General features: G+C 44.1%; 1 protein-coding gene across 1 annotated transcript; it reads right to left on the bottom strand.

Annotated features, from left to right (window-relative positions):
* Positions 1 to 16,294: 16,294 nt before the first annotated feature.
* LOC105911126 lies at positions 16,295 to 20,071 on the bottom strand. The gene is made up of 6 exons (XM_031569930.2): positions 19,812 to 20,071; positions 19,553 to 19,696; positions 19,069 to 19,134; positions 18,459 to 18,713; positions 17,556 to 17,708; positions 16,295 to 17,151 (listed from the first exon to the last, which is right to left on the bottom strand). The coding sequence occupies exons 1-6, from the start codon at positions 19,926 to 19,928 to the stop codon at positions 16,984 to 16,986; spliced, it is 903 nt and encodes a 300-aa protein (XP_031425790.1). The 5' UTR covers positions 19,929 to 20,071; the 3' UTR covers positions 16,295 to 16,983.
* Positions 20,072 to 21,964: the final 1,893 nt, after the last annotated feature.

Genomic DNA, 21,964 nt, shown 5'->3' with positions numbered 1-21,964 from the left:
CATTTCTAATTTTCCAAATCCAAGATCCAGTCAAGGCCGTGGGTCTGGTCAGCAGGTAGTGGATTATGCACGCTCGATACTCCAAAACTTGAAAGAATAATCCATTTACAAAAAGGTGAACATAAACGAGTAGTAAATTCAAACAATAAAGCAAAGTTAACAACATTAAACTTAAAAAAGGCTAAACTAGTATCGAAAAGTGGTCAAAAAACCATATCTTTTACACGCCTCTAGACCCAACATTTGCTACCAAGTTCTCCTAATGAGCTGTCCAGGTGCCACTACTAATAATCCGTCCAGGTGAGATCTACTGATGAGCCGTCCAGGTGACAACTATTAATGGGCGGTTCAGGTGACAAATTAACAATCATTCTAAAGTTCAATGAAATGGTAGTCCAATATAAAGAGAAAGAAACAATATGCAAATATAGAAACAATATAATCATGTAACACAAAGTAACCCAGGGCAAATGCAAACTTTATGTCTGGACAAAAATGTCCAAAACGGCTACAACACTGAGTGTGTGTAAGTCTGACAGAAAGAGTGTGTGTGTGTGTGTTGATGTGATGGAAGAGGAGTCTCCAGTGTTATGGGTGCCTATCCCAGATTTAACCTATTTATGAACTCCCTCCTCCTCGACCTCGTTGGTCTTATGTGATTGTTTAAGCGTGTGTGTTTGGTAACAGTTGCACATCATTGTGTGGGACCTCACTCTGAAGGGGTTAGGGATTCTTGAGTGTGTGTGTGTGTGTGTGTGTGTGTGTGTGTGTGTGTGTGTGTGTGTGTGTGTGAGTGTGTGAGTGTGTGTGTGTCTGAGTTTGTGTGTCTGTGAGTTGAACACTTTGCTTGATCAGGAAAAAAAACTCAACTCAAAACCACACACACACACACACACACACACACACTCACACACTCACACACACACACACACACACACACTCACACACACACACACACACACACTCACACACACACACACACACACACACACACACACACACACACACACACACACACACACACACACTCACACACACACAGCTTAGAGGCATGCCAGTGGCTGAATGCCTGTTTGGATATTTTTACAGTGTTTGCTTCACTAAAGGGTACAGTCCCTGTGTTAGTAAGCATGAGTGCAGCTCAGAGAATCTCAAACAATGTTTCTCTCTCTCTCTTTCTCTCTTAGGCCGCAACATGAACACTGTTTTCGTTTCAACCCGCTCCACAGGCGCGCATCTACACAATCTTTAGCTCATAAAAAAGAACGAGTCGTGCTTAGCTACCAAAAAAAAGTTCGTCGCTGACTTTCCAGTCAATTTTTGGTGCGTCTATGTTTTATGCCGAACTAGTTTCTTCAGAGCGCACAATGATCTTGGTCGCGAGTGCTGGCACTTTTCGACACGTGATCGTTCTACACCAATGAGGTAGCTGCTTTTTGTCAACAGAATGGCAAGATGGCGGCTCCCGTGGTTAGATTCAACGTTACCGATAAAGAGGAAAACACCCGAACATCCTCAAAAGTGGGCTAAATGGATTCTAAATAGTGCTGTATACATAGCCGCGTCCCATAAGAACAATGAGGCAAATATACGATAATGTTATGCTTATCTTAAGTCATTTAGATCAAGTTTGACATACCTGGGAATACACCTTACTGACGATTTAACATGGACTGTGAACACCCAGCACACACTGAAGAAATCAAGGCAAAGACTGTACTTCCTACGTACAGCAACGACATAAGTCTGTGTAACACAGTCCTGCAGAAAAACAGGAACATCTTCCTGTCTCACAGGCACCTTTGCAGCCGCAGTGTATCACATGCAAAACACTGTCAGGGGCCGGATTTCTGGTCATCCAGGTGCAAGGTCCCATCCTCTATTTGCCAACCACATTCAGCAGGTGATGGAGCACTTATATTTTGTTTGCTGATGACACCTTGGTAATGTCAATGATACGTGTCCTGTTGCCAGTCCCTGTGAAAACATATAAACTGCATGGCAAATCTGTCTGCACACTTACAGCAATGACTGCCACATCAGTGTCAGAGCTCTTGATAATGACAGCTTTATGCTCCCGTGCAGCATGTTGTGCATGTAAAAACAACAACAGGTCTTCAACAACACGAACAGACTGTACACCCTCCTTAACAGTCACACAGTGACATTGATTTGTATGTGCGATGTACAAGCAGAGGTTTTTGCCCACTATTGTAAGGTCTGCATTTTTCCATGCAACATACAGGAATTCGGCAAGTGCTTCCTTATTTGTTCCTTCTGAGAGAAACTTTTTCCATTGGGTTGGGGTCCTCTGATCCGGGTCTAAGATTTGTATGCGTTGTGACCCTGCATCAGCTCTACGTGACCGTTCTAGGTTTTTGATACTGATGGGGGAAATCACGAGTCAGCCTCTTCTTCAACATATCCTGTCTGCAACACAACAAAACAGTGACAATTAAGAGTCACAGGAGTATCATGAAAAGCAGAGAGTGGTGGAGGTGGTACAAGACATAACAGGCTAGAACCTATCTGCCATACAGCACATTTAACACCAAAGATGCCCAAGAAAGGCACACAACATCACTAACCACACCACACACACCACACACACACACACACCACACACACACACACACACACACACACACACACACACACACACACACACACACACACACACACACACACACACACACACACACACACCAGCTATTCTCCTTGTTGCCAACTGGTACATGTCTGTGCAAACAGCAAGACTTAAAAACAGTTTTTCAGGCCTGTCACACACATGTTGTGTAAAGCTGGACTTGCACATGACAAATAATAAGACTTGAGAGAAAAATGCATTGCAGTTACCTGTAGTTTGAAGCATCAAGGCCTTCATTGGCTTTCACCAGTTCAATTAAGGCCTTCCTCAGCTGGCCCATGCATCCTCGGGAATATTTTCAAACTCCACATCAACACAGTGTTTGAAGTTCTCAGCCATGTCTCGAGACTCACCCTCCAACCCGAGCCACGTTTGTAGGCTTGTCCTGTATGTATTCCATCGTGTAGTGGTGAAATAATGTACCTCCTCGTGCTTGACTGAAGTAATATGCATAAAACAATGTTTGTTTTTTGATTTATTAAGACATTCCGGTGTATTTTCTTCGTCTTCCGTACTGCACGACGAAGGCATGGTGGACGCCATCTTGCAACTCTGTTGACAAAAAGCAGCTACCTTATTGGTGTAGCATGATCACGTGTCGAAAAGTGCCAGCACTCGCGACCAAGATCCTTGTGCGCTCTGAAGAAACTAGTTCGGCATAAAACATAGACGCACCAAAAATTGACTGGAAAGTCAGCGACAAACTTTTTTTTGGTAGCTAAGCACGACTCGTTCTTTTTTATGAGCTAAAGATTGTGTAGATGCGCGCCTGTGGAGCGGGATTCGTTTTCTAAAGGACTTTTCGTGGTTCATGTTGCGGCCTATCTCTCTCTCTTTCTCTCTTATGTGTGTGTGGGAGAGAGAGAGAGGGAGAGAGAGAGAGAGTTTGTGGGTGTCGTACCTCTTTCTCATCGAGGAGGTCAGTGTGTTGATTGAAGTCCTATATATACCAGGGGCCTTGACACAAATTCAGCAGTCAAGTTAAGGAGTGGTCGGAACACATTCTATCTGAACCAAAACCTGGGAACTGAATCTCACCTAAATAGCACGAGGGATTAAACATCTTTTCCCGTGTAGAACTCAAATTCAAAATGACTTCTTCATCTCCTTCTACCTCTTCCTCTCTATATATTTCATATTGTACTACGTAGTTGATACTGATGAAGTGGCCATTTTAAATTGTCCTTCTCTTTGGGCGGCTAGGGTGACCAGGGTTTGTGTCCCAGTTTCTTCCCTAACCCTAATCTGGGTTCATCATCCCGAGGGTTCTCCCATCCCCAGCCCCCTCCCTTACCATAACCTGTGCTCTATCACTCCCCTCCCTTACCATAACCTGTGCTCTATCACTCCCCACCCTTACCATAACCTGTGCTTTATGACTCCCCACCCTTACTGGATAGCCTGTGGCATGCCTTAGTAATTAATTGGATGTTTAAATAATTGGCAGTGCATCTTTATTTATTTATTTTATTTTATTGATTTATGAATGACACATTTTCTGATATTCTGTTTATAACCTGTCTCTGTTCTCTCCCATATAGTAGGACCTTTACCTGCAAATGCGGTTGGCTGTGTCACAAATTGCCCTGAATTCTAGTTGGTTTTCATCTGGTTTTGCTTTCATGTCATATCACCCTCACCTGGTATTCCCCACCCATCTCCTCATTAGTATCTCTGTATTTATGCCTGTCCACTTTCACTTGTTCCCTGCCAGATTGTCTAATGTGTTTTGCCAAGCTATCCCGCGTTTGTTACCCTGTTATTGCCTGATTACCCTGTTTTTCACCCTGTTTGCCTGTACGCTGGATTTCAGATACCCTGCCTGCCCCTCTTCGGATTTGTCTGCTTGTTTGATTGATCTCCCGGTTCTGACCCTGCTTGCCTGTCCATCGGTTTCTGAATACCCTGCCTGCTCCTCGTCGGATTGTTTGTTTACCTGACTGATCTCCTGGTTTTGACTCTGCTTGAACTATACCAAGTAAACTGTACTTTATCTACCCACTGTCTGTCTGTCTGCTTCTGGGTTCAAATCAGTCTGTACCTGTAAATGCTACAGGCTGTGACAACATTGATACTCCTCACCATAACCTATAATTACATCTACACATGTAAGACAACTTAGCTCTGTCTACTCACTCACTTAGGCTCGTTTCCTCCCCTCCTCCCCTAGACTATCTCCACTGTGGGATGCTGTCGCAGTCTTTCCACCTGATCTACACACACACACACACACACACACACACACACACACACACCCTCCTCCCCTAGACTATCTCCACTGTGGGATGCTGTCGCAGTCTTTTACTACCTGATCTACACACACACACACACACACACACACACACACACACACGCACACACACCCTCCTCCCCTAGACTATCTCCACTGTGGGATGCTGTCGCAGTCTTTCCACCTGATCCACACACACACACACCCTCCTCCCCTAGACTATCTCCACTGTGGGATGCTGTCGCAGTCTTTTACTACCTGATCTACACACACACACACACACACACACACACACACACACACACACACACACACACACACCCTCCTCCCCTAGACTATCTCCACTGTGGGATGCTGTCGCAGTCTTTCCACCTGATCTACACACACACACACACACACACACACACACACACACACACACACACACACACACACACCCTCCTCCCCTAGACTGTCTCCACTGTGGGATGCTGTCGCAAGTCTTTTACTACCTGCAGAAACCCCTCTGCTTACAGCTGCCCATTCCCACCAAACCATTATGCACAAATTCTATTCAGCTTATAAGACATACTGTATGCCAACTCATTTAGCCGTTAAATAAACGAAAGCCATCATTGAAATAGTTTTCTGCTTGTCCTTATAATAGTAACCAATACTTTTGAATGCTGGCTCTCTCCATTTGTATCCACTATTCGTTTTTAATATTTCATGTGGGTACCTTCCTCTACGTGTGTTGAATCATGTATGTGTCATGTCCATGTCCTTCCTGTGTGTGTGTGTGTGTGTGAGTGTGAGTGTGTGTGTGTGTGTGTGTGTGTGTGTCATGTCCATGTGTGCTAATAGGTTTTACCCTCTGCTGCGTGTATGAATCCATCCTCTTGCTTCTCATTCCCTCTTCTCCTTCTATTCTCCCTTTCCTTCTGTGGGTCTGAAGGTAAGAGACGAGTGTGTGTGTGTGTGTGTGTGAGTGGCTGAAGGTAAGAGACGAGTGTGTGTGTGTGTGGCTGAAGGTAAGTGAGGAGTGTGTGTGTGTGTGTGTGTGTGTGTGTGTGTGTGTGGCTGAAGGTAAGTGAGGAGTGTGTGTGTGTGTGTGTGTGTGTGTGTGGCTGAAGGTAAGTAACGAGTGTGTGTGTGTGTGTGACTGAAGGTAAGAGACGAGTGTGTGTTTGTGTGTGTGTGGATGAAGGTAAAAGAGGAGTGTGTGTGTGTGTGTGGCTGAAGGTAAGTGAGGTGTGTGTGTTTGTGTGGCTGAAGGTAAGTGAGGAGTGTGTGTGTGTGTGTGTGTGTGTGGATGAAGGTAAGAGCGGATATTGTTTGTGTGTGTGACTGAAGGTAAGTGAGGGGTGTGTGTGTGTGTGGCTGAAGGTAAGAGACGAGTGTGTGTGTGTGTGTGTGTGTGTGTGTGGATGAAGGTAAGAGAGGAGTGTGTGTGTGTGTGGCTGAAGGTAAGTGAGGAGTGTGTGTGTGTGTGACTGAAGGTAAGAGCGGATATTGTTTGTGTGTGTGACTGAAGGTAAGTGAGGAGTGTGTGTGTGTGTGTGTGTGTGTGGATGAAGGTAAGAGCGGATATTGTTTGTGTGTGTGACTGAAGGTAAGTGAGGAGTGTGTGTGTGTGTGTGTGTGTGTGTGTGTGTGTGTGTGGATGAAGGTAAGAGAGGAGTGTGTGTGTGTGTGTGTGTGGATGAAGGTAAGAGAGGAGTGTGTGTGTGTGTGTGTGTGTGTGTGTGTGTGTGTGTGTGTGTGTGTGTGTGTGTGTGTGTGTGTGTGAAGAGAGGAAAATGAGATAGAGTCAATGAGGAATCCTCTGTGTCTGCAGAAGACAGAGTGATGAGCAGGACTACCCTGAAGAAGACAGCCTCTTCATCTCCATCAATCTCTTCTGTTGGGGAAGACACATACACACACACTCACACGGCATCATTTAATCACTCACACACACACACACACACACACACACACACACACACACACACACACACACACACACACACACACACACACACACACACACACACACACACACCACCCTTCAAACACACACACACACACACACACCACCCTTCAATCACACACACACACACACACACACACTAAGCATTCTCAAACACACACAAGTTTCTTTAGGACTCAGCTAATTTATAGGCCCGGCCACAAGTATGGCTTGACAAAAAATGACGTAAACGAGACAACATTTGTTTCTGCTAGGATGACAGACTTTGTCGCGTACATCTAATATTTCAAAAGGGTGCAGACGTTGAAAGGTTTTGTTGCTCACTCTAATTTGATGCGAAGAGATTCAATGGACGTTTTGCCTTGTTGGCATGGATACGACCACCTGGCTAATCAATGGGCCTCATTCTCGAACGCAGTTAAGAAGAATTTAGGAGGAATTGGATTCAGGACAACATTTGCCATTCATGAAAGTTTTCTCATCTGGGATTTGCTCTGAACTTCAGAAGACTTTCCGAACTCGAAATAGCAGTCGTAACTCGGCCAGAGTTTTCTCAAATGCGATTCCTTAAAAAACCACAAGATGGCCCCGTGGGCCATCTTGTGGTTTTTTGAGGAATCGCATTTAAGAAAACTCTCTGTGTTAATGAATTTGTGAGAAATCGTTGGTGATTGCGTTCACATCAAGTCTACAGATCCTCGGATTAAAGTATCATTAACAATTACGTTTCACATGTAGGCCTATAGTCACGATTCTACGAGGCACCGTGATGTCATAAAATAAATAAAAGGACTACACCGGAATGCTGCGCTCGTCTAGTGAGCGTCGTTTGGCACTGCCGTCTGTGCAAGTACGGCAATCCAGAATTTTCAAGTAGTTCCACGTTGGTGGAACGAACTGCCTAGCACTACCAGAGCAGGCGCGTCCCTCTCTACCTTTAAGAAACTTTTGAAGACCCAACTCTTCAGAGAGCACCTCCCTTCCTAACTGGCACTTCGACTAGTGCTTAACTTGCACTTATAGCAGTTACATTCCTGCACTTCGTTTTTATTTCCTATTTCGTTTTTCTATTTCTTATGTAAAGTAGTATTTATTGTTACACTAGGTCTCCATTGCTCGTAGCTTGACTGTTCTATCCCTTGTACGTCGCTTTGGACAAAAGTGTCTGCTAAATGACTAAATGTAATGTACACGAACACTGCAAATGTAAGTGAATAAATAAATAAGCACTTAAGTCGATTCCGACTGCACACGTCACTACGGTTGCGTGTCCTTATAAGGAGCTGGCAGGGCGTGTATGTATGCAAATTCAGGAGCACGAGAACGCGCTTTCAATTTAAGAAAACTCTTCCGGGGGAGCACAGCCCAGAAAACTTCTGCTGCGTAGGACCACATTTTCAAGCGTGCATGAATTTGGCGGATGTCTTTTGCTTACGTTGTTTTTCCGAAGCCCGTAAGAAACATTTCAGAAGAAACTTCAGAAAATGTTCGAGAATGAGGGCCAATGTTTTTAGCGTCATAGGTAGCAAACAGGGCCAGCTGTGAAGTTCATATTTGATGAAGCGTTGACTTAATTAACGACCAGGGAGATATCCCTTCTATGTAAATGATCATGAAGTGAAGAGGGAAATGTGACATTTAGGATTGTTCTGTCCGTCTTCTGTGGCAAATACAACTTGAACTAGTTGAAGGGAAACTTCAGGATTTTTCAACCTGGGGCTACATTTCTAGATCTTTTTTGGGTCCAAACGTTGACCAAGGACAAATAACGATCAACATCGGTCCAGTATTGAGTTAAAACACTACAACCGGCAACCACAAAACGGCTGTACAATGTAATCCCATCAGGCAAGGATCTGCGTCAAAGTAAACCGCTAATTCTCCCCACTGACAGACTCAGAATGTTATTATAAGTGTCTGACAACATGGAAAGGATCCCTACAGAGATAGACCTGTGTCTGTTTACCCCAACTGTAATTCAGCTGTGAAGAAACTGTAGAAAATGACTGTTTCTACAGTGTCTGTAGTTTAAGTCTCTGTAGAAATGAATGAAGTCTACAGTGTCTGTAGTTTAAGTCTCTGTAGAAATGAATGAAGTCTACAGTATACTTTGATGTACAGTAGATGCATGCCCCATGGGGTAACATTGTATAGTCCTTTTTACAGTTGCCAGTTATAGCATTCTAACTTTGGATTGAATTTGATTGTAAATTGTCCTTTTGAAAGAACAAGAGGCGTGTCTTGAAAAGCGTCAGACATCCTTAAATATGAGCAGTCTGTTTCTCCGTCCACAGACCTTCTGAGTTGCCAACTTCTCATCAGTACACGCTCTACCTGACATGATTGGGGCCTGTTGGTGGCCGTTTTGGAAAATGAAAAACCAATGAAATCCAAAAATGAATGAAACACACGCAGTCCCTCATCACCTAGATTGAGTGGACACAAATGAATGGCCTCGAAATGAAGTGCGGAGAGTCCGCGATTCATCAGAAAAACGGCAACGCAGTCATAGAGGCCCGTAACCTTTCATTTAAGATTTTGCCATAATTTCCTCCTCCGTCTGACGGCATTCTAAATCAACCACACAATCATAGAGCTTTTCAGAGCCAGCCGCCGGTCGATGTCAGAGAGGAGCTGCAATCAGTCAGAGGAGGGTAACCGACAGGAGAAGACCAGTGATGAGGAGAGAGTGTGTGAGGGTGTGTGAATGACATCATTAGGTTTACTCTCAGAGAGGGGAGTCTTCAGGGACATGCTTGTGGGTGATTGTTGCATTGGTCTCACACACATGTATATGAGGTGTCGTGAGACACACACATGTATACGTTGCCGCGTGACACACAAGTCTATAGGATGCCGTTTGTCAGTCAGTTAGTTTTCATAGACGGAAAACATATTGGGCCTCATTCTCGAACGCAGTTAAGAAGAATTTAAGAGGAATTTAAGAGGAATTTAAGAGGAATTGGATTTAGGACAACATTTGGCATTCATGAAAGTTTTCTCATCTGGGATTTGCTCTGAACTTCAGAAGACTTTCCGAACTCGAAATAGCAGTCGTAACTCGGCCAGAGTTTTCTCAAATGCGATTCCTTAAAAAACCACAAGATGGCCCCGTGGGCCATCTTGTGGTTTTTTGGGGAATCGCATTTAAGAAAACTCTCCGTGTTAATGAATTTGTGAGAAATCGTTGGTGATTGCGTTCACATCAACTCTACAGATCCTCGGATTAAAGTATCATTAACAATTACGTTTCACATGTAGGCCTATAGTCATGATTCTACGAGGCACTGTGATGTCATAAAATAAATAAAAGCACTACACCGGAATGCTGCGCTCGTCTAGTGAGCGTCGTTTGGCACTGCCGTCTGTGCAAGTACGGCAATCCAGAATTTTCAAGTAGTTCCACGTTGGTGGAACGAACTGCCTAGCACTACCAGAGCAGGCGCGTCCCTCTCTACCTTTAAGAAGCTTTTGAAGACCCAACTCTTCAGAGAGCACCTCCCTTCCTAACTGGCACTTCGACTAGTGCTTAACTTGCACTTATAGCAGTTACATTCCTGCACTTCGTTTTTATTTCCTATTTCGTTTTTCTATTTCTTATGTAAAGTAGTATTTATTGTTACACTAGGTCTCTATTGCTCGTAGCTTGACTGTTCTATCCCTTGTACGTCGCTTTGGACAAAAGTGTCTGCTAAATGACTAAATGTAATGTACACGAACACTGCAAATGTAAGTGAATAAATAAATAAGCACTAAACTCAATTACGTTGATATAGCTATAGTGGAATAGAATGGACACATCTACATCCTGCAACAGTCCATCTCTGCACCGTTCAAGTCATAGACATATATAGTTGAAGTTAGATCTGCGTTTACTCGAGGGTGATCGCTTTCCGCTTTGACATGACTCGTTTACGAGTTGCTTTCGTGTAGATTCGGTCGATTCCGACTGCACACGTCACTACGGTTGCGTGCCCTTATAAGGAGCTGGCAGGGCGTGTATGTATGCAAATTCAGGAGCACGAGAACGCGCTTTCAATTTAAGAAAACTCTTCCGGGGGAGCACAGCCCAGAAAACTTCTGCTGCGTAGGACCACATTTTCAAGCGTGCATGAATTTGGCGGATGTCTTTTGCTTACGTTGTTTTTCCGAAGCCCGTAAGAAACATTTCAGAAGAAACTTCAGAAAATGTTCGAGAATGAGGGCCATTGTGTTTTGTGGTGTTCATTTATGACAACGTATTTATTGACAGCGTATGTTATTAGATTTTATCATGAACTACTGTAATGCGTTTTACAGAACCAAATGCACTCTGCCTGTGAAATTGATGGGAAATGGTACCTCAAACACAGGCGTGAGACTCAGGGATACTGCACTCTTTATTCTGTGTTGATGTGTTCTTGTGTTCAGCTTTGCTGTATGTGTTTGTGTGTGTTTTATCTTGTGTTGTTGTGTGTAGGGTTACTGTTCTGTAGTGTTATGTGTTTGTGTGTGTTTCATTTTGTGTTGTTGTGTGTAGGGTTACTGTTCTGTAGTGTTATGTGTTTGTGTTTGTGTAGTGTTGCGTTGTGTTGTTGTGGGTAGTGTTACTGTTCTGTAGTGTTATGTGTTTGTGTGTGTTTCATTTTGTGTTGTTGTGTGTAGGGTTACTGTTCTGTAGTGTTATGTGTTTGTGTAGTGTTGCTAGTGTTGTGTTGTAGCTGTGGCGGACGCTGGACTGGTTTGACTCAGTGCCCTGGGACTGTGTTCCTCTCCTCATCCCATTAGAGAGGCTTGGCTGCAGGACCTCCGCTGATTCTGCTGATGCTGCGGCTGTGGCTGCGGCTGTGGCCATCTCCACGGTGATTCAGGAGATGTCCCTTCTGTCCTTGCCCTGGGTAACTGATGACAGGACTACCCAACACACTCTCGGGACGTGGGGCAGTGTGAGTCACGTGAGGGGGGTGGTTTTATAACTGTGTTTGCAGACTGTCCTTTCACCATGAAAAACAACTGCAAATACTCCTCTTCCTCTTGAAAGAATAAATAAATGTCCTCCAGAACAAATGTGTATTATCCCCTAAATCACTGTTTAATGTTGTCATTTGTCTGAATTACAGTGTGCTCTGTGCTCATATGGTGTATGAATGGAGTCAAGGCAGGGAGAACTCAAGCAAATGTTTGTCAGAGAGAGTGTGTAGGTCACTGAGGGCATGGTTGTGTGTGTGTGTGTGTGTGTGTGTGTGTGTGTAAGAGAAAGTGTGTATGTGTGTGTAAGAGAAAGAGAGAGTGTGTGTCTGTGTTTAAGAGAGAGAGAGAAAGAAAAAGAGAGTGTGTGTGTGTGTGTGTGTGTGTGTGTGTGTGTGTGTGTGTGTGAGAGCATCCACACTCTCTGCCTTAAACACAAATCCCCCCATCCGATCCGCCTCTGGTTCAGAGGCATCCAGACTCAGTAAAACCAGAGGAGACGTGTCCCTCCCCCTTCTCTCTGTTTGCTCCCCTCCCTCTATGCTTCCAACCTGGGTCCATCCTTTCTTTCTCTGCTGTTCCCTGCGTTGTTCCTTGTGTTGTCTGCTCTGCTGTTCCCTGCATTGTTCTCTGCGACGTTCCCTGCGTTATTCTCTCCGACGCTCCCTGTGTTGCTCTCTCCGACGTTCCCTGCGTTGCTCTCTCCGACGTTCCCTGCATTGCTCTCTCCGACGTTCCCTGCGTTGCTCTCTGTAGTGCTCCCCCCTCCTGTTCTCTCTCTTTTCCCTCCGTTGTACCCTGATGTTGTCTGAGCTCTGGGGTGAACCCCTATGATGAGTGAAGTGTCCCAGGCGCAGGCTAACTCACTTATCACCGCCACAACAGAGCTATCCTGACACACGACACGTGACCTTGAAGACAGGCGCGCCCTTGAGGAGGCAGCACGTTTCTGTGTGTCTGTGTTATCTCTGGACCCCTCAACCCCCCCCCCCCCCACCCACACACACACACACACACACACACACACACACAAAGCCGTGTTCACCTGGGGCTCTGTTTGTGCCAAAAGACCATCTCTGCACCATACATAATACATAACCCACCATATGCTCACTCTTGCCAACCTGGGTGGGCTTGCACACCGTATGCAAGCGAGTGGAACCGGACTTTGATGCTGGCTCCACACTTTTCATGTGCTTTACACTTACGTACACTTCATCAAATCAGTTAACATTTCACATAAATACATACACTAGGCCTACATTACATACACTTATACACATACGTGTCAATACTGCACACTGATATACTGTAGCAGCATGTAGCCTAGCGCAACCTTACCGTATTGGGACCCTAATCCTACTGTATGTAAGCTCAATGTATGTAACAGTATGTCAGTACTCATGCGGAACAGTTATATTTTATATTACGCTGCACTTAAACGGTTATATGTCATATTACACTGCACTTAAACGGTTATATGTCATATTACACTGCACTTAAACGGTTATATGTCATATTACACTGCACTTAAACGGTTATATGTCATATTACACTGCACTTAAACGGTTATATGTCATATTACACTGCACTTAAACGGTTATACGTCATATTACACTGCACTTAAACAGTTATACGTCATATTACACTGCACTTAAACAGTTATATGTCATATTACACTGCACTTAAACGTGCATTTTCCGTGTAACAGAGGTATTGTGATACGAAGTGTGACCTTTAGTTGTGCTGCTGAAGCCCCACTGTTAACACTCCCACTGAGATTTGTCATGTGAACATCCAATAAACATTTCATTCAAATACATGTATAAATCACAGATCAATCACTTATAAATACATAGACATACACACGTGTAAAAACATATATTGACATATACACATATATACACATTCACACAATATGTACAGTCACACAATGTACGGTAGGGCCACTACTTCATAATAGCAAACAAACTGTTTTTCGTTTGTTTTGAGTTCACTTTGAACGTTGGCGAACCCACACGCACAGTCTGAAGAGGTAGTTCAGAGGTATTCTAAAAAGGAGATTCCAATCTTTGCGAGAAAGCGCGTAATGGCTGCGGGTTCTTCGAGGAGAGACCAGAAGCAGTTCTGTTTTTATGGAGTCCTTTGGGAGAAGTGGCCCAGTACCGTGAACAAAGGGAAGAAAAGGCGCTCTCCTGGAATGTTCTCCCCTGTTTACAGCAATAACAAACAAAAGCAAACGTTTTTTTTTAAGTTTTTCGTTTGCTTTGAGTTCACTTTGAACGTTGGCGAACACACAAATGGTCTGAGGAGGTAGATATCAGTGAACAAACATGGACGCTGGACATTTAAATCAAACAATTTGGAACGTTTACAAAAAAGAAATCGAATTTAAATGATAAGAAAAACTCCTCCAGCGTTCACCTGTGTTTGCCGAATTTGAAGGCACCTTAGGTGAGTCCAGAAATAATCAGGGCCAGGTCTCTAACAAGGTCTTAATGGTCCAGGGGTCCCTTTGAGGTCAGTGGTACAATGTGCCGTGATGTTACTTCAGATGTTCCTGACAGGGGAAAGATGACAGGCTTCGGGAGAAGCATTTGACTCCCTAATGTCCTTGAGCTGGTGAGTGTTTAGCCGCAAGGGGCTTTGAAAAGACCCTCTTTTGCTATGTTGTCACATGGCCCCGATAGGGGAACAGAAACTGGAAAAAAAATCCGTCCACGCTCTGAAGGACCAATGGGGTCAAGACATAATCATTTTTTTTCCCTGTCCTTTTCCAAGAGCACAATATCTGGATTTATTTGAGAACTAGAGCAGCCGAATGCTTTGATTTCTACCATAAGTCACTCAACCCAACACCCACAGCACACATTTTACTGTGACGGCCTGTGACTGATCTGTGTGAGTTTGATGCCCCCTGCTGGTGAAGTAAAAGAACACTCAGTCAACATTAGACTGGGACTCCGTGGGACTTTAAGGCGACATTATGTAGGAATTCAACACTTTTTTTAAGTATGCTTTTTATATTTTATATTTTTTATGGTATATGATCTTGTGAACGGCAGATGACACACTCGTCATTCCCACTAGCTGCCAATGGTATGTACTATGCAGGTCTGCAGACCAGGATGGAAAGCCTTCACAGGCATAATAGTTAACTATCAAGCATCACCAAAAGACCCCAGTAGCATTCTAGCTAGCCTTCATCAGTGTCCGTTTTTTGCATGTCTTTTGAGTGTGGCTCTCAAGTTTTACACCAAAACTACTTACTTCTGCTTTAATGTGACCTCTATGTCCCATGGCCAAAAAAAAAACTGCCTATGAGTAGGCCCACTGTCTAGTTAGTTGCACTCTCCTTGAGTCTCAAGGTTGGTCCTTACAGTCAGCCGAAGTGCCAATAACCCCTTGACAATGCGCCAATAATATAAGGTCACGGACACATAGAGACAAAATATTCTCCAATGTATATATACTCAGCAACCTGGAAATGAATAAACGTGTGAATAGTTCAGAATAGTTCACACACCCAAAGCTATTATTTAGATTACATTTACAGCAAATGCATGCCCAATTTGTCCAATTGCCAGACAGAGGACTGTTTTTCAAACATATGAGATCATAGAGGACTGCTTTTCAAACAGATTGCATGGAGTGGGAGACAAACCAAATCACACAGTGAGAAATGTCAAATCCCTCTGAAAAAAATATCTTTTCATTTTTTTGAACAGACACAAGGGAGAGATAACCCAACATCCATTCACAAGCTGCCTGGTAATCTTCTTTATGAAAGGTGTTTCTTATGGAAAAAACATCCCTTGTTAAAAGCCACTGCCAGTGCGGAGGGAAAGCTGCTTGTTACAGCTTCGGTCCTTGCCACTGATAACACAAGTAGATTAACTGTGACAACATCCTGGATCCAGTTGTTTCGGAAACAAGGCTGGCATAGAGATTATTATAAGTATATTTAATAAGGCAATTCATATTTACATTTAGACTTATACATTTGGCAAGAGCTTATGCAGCTCACGACTGATGTAGACAATGATGAGGAAATAGTATCGAAGGAGAAAAGTTCACAAATATGTGCCACAAGACTTTCAGCTTCAACAAACAAAGGAACCAGATCACAGAGGGGAGTTCAATGTGAAATTAGGAAGCACACTACAAATACTGTGATAACAAGTCTGATGACAAGTGCCGATTGGCATGATATGTGCTCTTTTTACCATGAAAGATGGGGGAAAATGATGACAGATTGGTTTCACACACAACATAAAGAGTGACATGACAGCTAAGTCTCTTTAAGAGAAGATGCCATTCTAATCCGACTGTCAAAGCACCTCAGCTACATACACACACGCAGTGAACGGTCATCCAACAAGACTGAGCTCCACAGAGTGACACTGAGCCCTGATAAGAATATCATCCTTTATTACTTACAAATTAAATAGCATTTCTGACATGGCTCTTCATCACAGTAACACCATATGTTAATATAAACTCATCTTATAGCAATAAAAACAAATTCAAGCTTTGAACATATTTACAAATGAATGGTTGTAAACAACCACCAACCATACACATTCTGAAAAATAGCAGCTTAATATCCACATAAAGGCAAGGGCTACCTGTGTTGCACGGAGGAACAGCGCTCTAACGTATCTAGTCCCACTAGACTAGAGGGACTGGACTCTAGAGGGGTTTAGGCACAGATAGGCCCTGATCCAGAACAGATACGGCCCTGATACGGCCCTGATACAGCACAGATACGGCCCTGATCCGGCACAGATACGGCCCTGATCCGGCACAGATACGGCCCTGATACAGCACAGATACGGCCCTGATCCAGAACTGAAATGGCCATATTCTGGCAAAGTTATGGCCCTAATTTGGCACTGATATGAACCTGATCCGGCACTGACATGACCCGAATCTGACACTCAACAATCAATTGGATCTGGCCTTCTGGTAGGAATAAGGTCCAGATTTTAGCTGGGATTGTACTGCATCACAATGGCTAAGATAATGTGCAACACATTGTAAGATATTCTCCAAAATCAACTTCTCTGCTCCTCTTCTCTGCTGTGCCATGACTGTCGTAGAAGTCAAAATGCCCAAATGACCATATCACGGTCACACACACACACACACACACACACACACACACGCGCGCGCATTATTTATATATGATCTCTATACCCACAGCTGTTACTGAACTCTCTGTGAGGGAGAGCGCCCTCTGGAGGCGAGGTATCCCAGGACAGAGTTACCAGCCCAGATCCCAGCCCCCAGCAGACCCATCCAGACCCGCCCAGAGGTCCAGGAGGCCGTGATGAAGTGGGAGTGGAGCAGATACATCAGCAGTACCAGGGTACCCTGGGACACACACACACACACACACACACACACACACACACACACACACACACACACACAGAGAGAGAGAGAGTCAATCAATGCTTCAAACAAGTTCACAAAGCAACTTTTAGTGTACTAAAGTAAGATGGAGAGGTTACAAGAATACACTCCACCATCCATCCACACATCCATCTCATTTATTCATCCATCCTTCCATACACACACACACACACACACACACACACACACACACACACACACACACACACACACACACACACACACACACACACACACACACACACACACACACACACACACAGACACAGAGTACATCCATCCATCCTGACATCTATCTATCCATCCATCTATCTATCTATTCATCCATCCGTCTGTCTACTAGCGCTGCATGTGGGCCTTACCACAGCTCTGCTGCTGAAGAGTGATGCTCTGTCTTTGCTCACGTGGGGGTTGGGTGAGGTGAGTGAGACGAAGCTGTCCCCCACCATCATGGCTCCAAAGGCTCGTGTCAGGTGCAAGGGCAGGGGCAGGTCGTCATGACAGCCGCTCACGTACTGCTCAACAAGTACGGAAATGGCAGAAGAGAGTGAGGTAAACACACTACACCAACAAGAGACATTTGCAAATGAAAGGAAACAACTGCAGTCAGATCCATAAAACCTTGGAGTTCATTTATCAGTATTTAAGCCTTTGATGTCAAATCCTTGTGAAAGGCCATCATAAGCCAACGGTCTGGGGATCTGGGGTCAAAGGTTAGTCCCTAGTTTTGTGAAACTGAGCATACAGTAATCTTCTTTTCAGTTGGGTTAGGGACGTTAACAATGAGCCTGCTTAGGGACTCTTGACAAAGGTACTTCCCAGAATGTTACATAACCACGCCTAATAGTACAGTACAGTGCCAATCAACAGAACATGAACATGATGCTGTAACTACACTCTGAAATGTCAAATAATACAAAACTGAAACACAGTGTTCCTCATTTCACTACGGCTATGGGTTTACTACCAGGGGAGAGCGCATACGGATGACAGATAATAATAAATAAGTTACTGTGGATAAAGGTGTCAGCTAAATAAATCATTAAATGCAGAAGCAGGTCAGGGTATCTGGTAAGTCAACCCAGAGTAAGTGGTAAACCTCCTAATAGAGGAGCCCTAGGCCTTCATTCTCCTAGCATTAACAAAGCGCTAGGGCTCTTCTTTTAGGAGGTTTACCACTTACTCTGAGTTAACTTAGCCAGGTTTGTCGCTAAACCACATACTTGGAACACCCATCAGAACACAAGAAATGGTCCTTAACATACCTGGCTCCCAAGTAGCCAATCAGGGAAGACCAACCACAGCAGGCCAAACATGAAGGTCGCGAAGAAGTCCATGTGGAGGAAGAACCTCTGCGCGTCGCTGAAGATCACACGCACGTCTATGGTCCTCATCTTCTGCGCGTCGCTGAAGATCACACGCATGTCTATGGTCCTCTTCCTCTGCCTGTGGTCCAGGGCCATCAGGATGAAGCTGCTGAGGATGAAGCAGGAGAACACCAGCAGGTCCAGCCCAGGGATCTGACAGGACAGGACAGGGAGCAGATGGAGCTCAGTGGGAACACTACACGAACACTCCACTAACACTCCACTAACACACTAACACTACACTAACACTACACTAACACTACACCATCTTTCTGTAGAGGCATCAAAAGAAAGCTGACTCAGATTCTCTGTCTGTCTGTCTTGGCTGAGTCAAGGCTGGTTGTTTTGTGACGGGGTTCATTCTGCAAAGGTGCAGAAACACTGTTTCACAGAAGACAGCCAGCGTACAACTAATATGGTAGATGATAGCGGATAAGAATGAGAGAGAAGGACATTTTTGCTTTAAGAAAAGGGCGAGTGTGTGTTCTGTTTCGGTAAAAGTTCTTACATGGTTTGAGGACATTCCACTGGTTCCATTTTCCCAGCAGGTGCCAACGAGCAGTGCAAGGGACGCCTGAAAAACAGAAAATAACAACTTAGCCTACAGCACACCACAGCACTCACAAATAACATGCCGGTTAAAAACGTTCAGATTTCCTTCAGGCTTCTTATTATAGCCTACATTTCGTCAAGTGACCTCTGCAAGGTGAATGAACGCCAATAGAAACAAACCACACCAGACCATGTTCTTGAAATAAAAGCTCTGAAAGTTGAATTACTCACAAGACCACAGTCTTCTAAGGTTCATACTTAGAGATTATGACCATCATGAAAGCCTTGAATTAAAATCACACTCAAAATTCTTTCGCTGTGTGTACATATCCTTGGAATTCTCTGCATCTTATATTGTATCTAGAACAATAGACACCATTGAACAAAGCATTGTATTAACATATTTGTCTAAAATGGGGGAAGAGGCACACGTTACTCACCATGAGCCTGGATGTGGAATGCTCGGTCAGTGACACTGCCTTGTTACTTTTGAAGAGTAGAAATTTCACGTTGCTGGCCAGCCACACACACACCAGTGACCGCGTCATTTCAAAGGGTTCTCCATCCATCCGAATTTTTTCCCCCTACACGTAAAAAAAAAATCCCGTTCATAAGGATTTTATGATTGTGTAGCCTACAACGTACTTGCATTAGTACTAAACGGCATAGGGATATAATAACACCAAGTTAAATTCTCACCTGTGGAAAAATGTTCTTGGAAATGATCCTGTATAAAATGGTCAGCAAAAGTCCAGAAACGATCTCCGCTGATACAATCTGACTTTCAGCCGCTGTTTTCCTGCCGTTGGGATACATATCGTCTCAACTCTGGGCTGTGTTGTCTATTCCGCTCCTGGTCTAGGATGTTGTTCCCTGTAGCGTGGCTGAGAGGTAATTACCATCCTTACACAACTCCTTACGAAACTCCAGTTGTAGGGGGCGGGAACGCCAGGTGGTTAAGCAATGGTATGTTTCCGGATTTTTTTTGCGCGTGTAATAGTGGGAGGCCAATCAAAACCGTGCAGCAGTTAAACATCACCATGCAGCGGCTGATCGGTGTTCCTTATCACGCTTGACATTTGACAGCGTAATGTACCGGCTGTAGTTGTGACCTACATTTTTCAGTTTGGCAAACACACACTTACTCACTGAGTAAGAAGACCTATTCTGTTCTTTTTTTGTCTCTTTATTACAAGCACCCAATTATTTTATTTAATATAAATATACAATATTAAAGCCTTGTGCACTGTTTGAAACCTGCGTCGATTAAACAGGTTTTTTTCCCCAACAGTCATTGATTTAGGCTACGTCCAGCGCAGCCTCGCTTACAGAAAGGGGCTGGGATGAGGGGAGAGAGAGTGGCAGTTTGATGTTAGGACCAGCAGGTGGCGGCATAGACCACTGTGTTTGACGAGTGCTCCTTGTCAGAGTTTGATAACTATGCCCTACTGCAGAGATCCAATAAGATAAAAAAAAAAGATTAAAAAAAGATAAAACTCTAACATGACATGTAATGGGAATAAAAGGCAGAAGGGTAGCAGGTCATTTGTTGTGCGATAACTGTGATGTTATAAAATTATCTGAGGAATGCACTCATACAGTGCACTCAATGCAGCTCATAATTATATCAGAAGTTATGACACTGTTTTTTTGTTTTTTTAAGTATTGTGTAGTATTGTGTTAGTGTGAAGACCAATGCAGTTGTAGGCAAGGCAGGACAATTTATTGAAATAACTAGAATAAACTAGAATTAAAAACATGGTAGACGTAGACCTGACGGTGTGTTTATCTCATTCAGAACACCGAATAGAGTTATGGCATTCCATCATCTAGTTGCTGCGTTTAGTTTAGGTTTAGGTCTGGTATGGCCCTGGTCCTAATCTGGTATCCGCAGACCACATCGGTGAGCTGCTGCCTCGGGCACATCACATGAGTCTACCAGGATTGGTTTCCTTCCCAACACTTCAGCTGGTAAAGCACAGGCATGCCTTGCAGAGAACAATCCCTTTAAATCTCTTGCTCACATCACATGAATACCAAGTCTTTTTGCACCAAGCTAGTGTGTGACATAACTAAGCCACATACACACACAATCAGAGAGAGAGAGAGAGAGAGAGAGAGAGGGAGGGAGAGGGAGGGAGAGAGAGATGGAGGGAGAGAGAGAGAGAGAGAGAGGGAGGGAGGGAGAGGGAGGGAGAGGGAGGGAGATGTAAGAGAGGAAGAGAGGGACAGAGTCATGTAACTAAGTCAGGATCACACACACACACACACACACACACACACACACACACACACACACACTCACACAGAGTCCATCATGTGACCTTATGCATAACCTAGCTGATTCAGAAATGAACCAGAAATCAGATCTGTTCAGGAATCATCTGTTTCCCTGGGCTGATTGTTCAGCCATGGCATGAGGCCACCTATGTAATAAAGCTGTGTGTTACTATGACAACATGAGGCCACCTATGTAATAAAGCTGTGTGTTACTATGACAACACGAGGCCACCTATGTAATAAAGCTGTGTGTTACTATGACAACATGAGGCCACCTATGTAATAAAGCTGTGTGTTACTATGACAACATGAGGCCACCTATGTAATAAAGCTGTGTGTTACTATGACAACACGAGGCCACCTATGTAATAAAGCTGTGTGTTACTATGACAACATGAGGCCACCTATGTAATAAAGCTGTGTGTTACTATGACAACATGAGGCCACCTATGTAATAAAGCTGTGTGTTACTGTGACAACATGAGGCCACATATGTAATAAAGCTGTGTGTTACCGTGACAACATGAGGCCACCTATGTAATAAAGCTGTGTGTTACCGTGACAACATGAGG

Source organism: Clupea harengus, chromosome 7 (genome assembly GCF_900700415.2).
Source record: "Clupea harengus chromosome 7, Ch_v2.0.2, whole genome shotgun sequence".
NCBI classification, from domain to species: domain Eukaryota; kingdom Metazoa; phylum Chordata; class Actinopteri; order Clupeiformes; family Clupeidae; genus Clupea; species Clupea harengus.
The sequence above is the reverse complement of the archived record's forward strand: the minus strand, read 5'-3'. Positions and strand labels throughout refer to the sequence as shown.

What these genes read in the sequence shown, in the direction of transcription:
- LOC105911126 (XM_031569930.2), bottom strand. Translation starts at nt 19,928, where the DNA reads ATGTATCCCAACGGCAGGAAAACAGCGGCTGAAAGTCAGATTGTATCA. An exon ending in ATTGGCTACTTGGGAGCCAG is followed by an intron (nt 17,709 to 18,458) that starts GTATGTTAAGGA and finishes CTTGTTGAGCAG; the next exon opens with TACGTGAGCGGCTGTCATGA. An exon ending in TCTTCAGCAGCAGAGCTGTG is followed by an intron (nt 17,152 to 17,555) that starts GTAAGGCCCACA and finishes TGTGTGTCCCAG; the next exon opens with GGTACCCTGGTACTGCTGAT.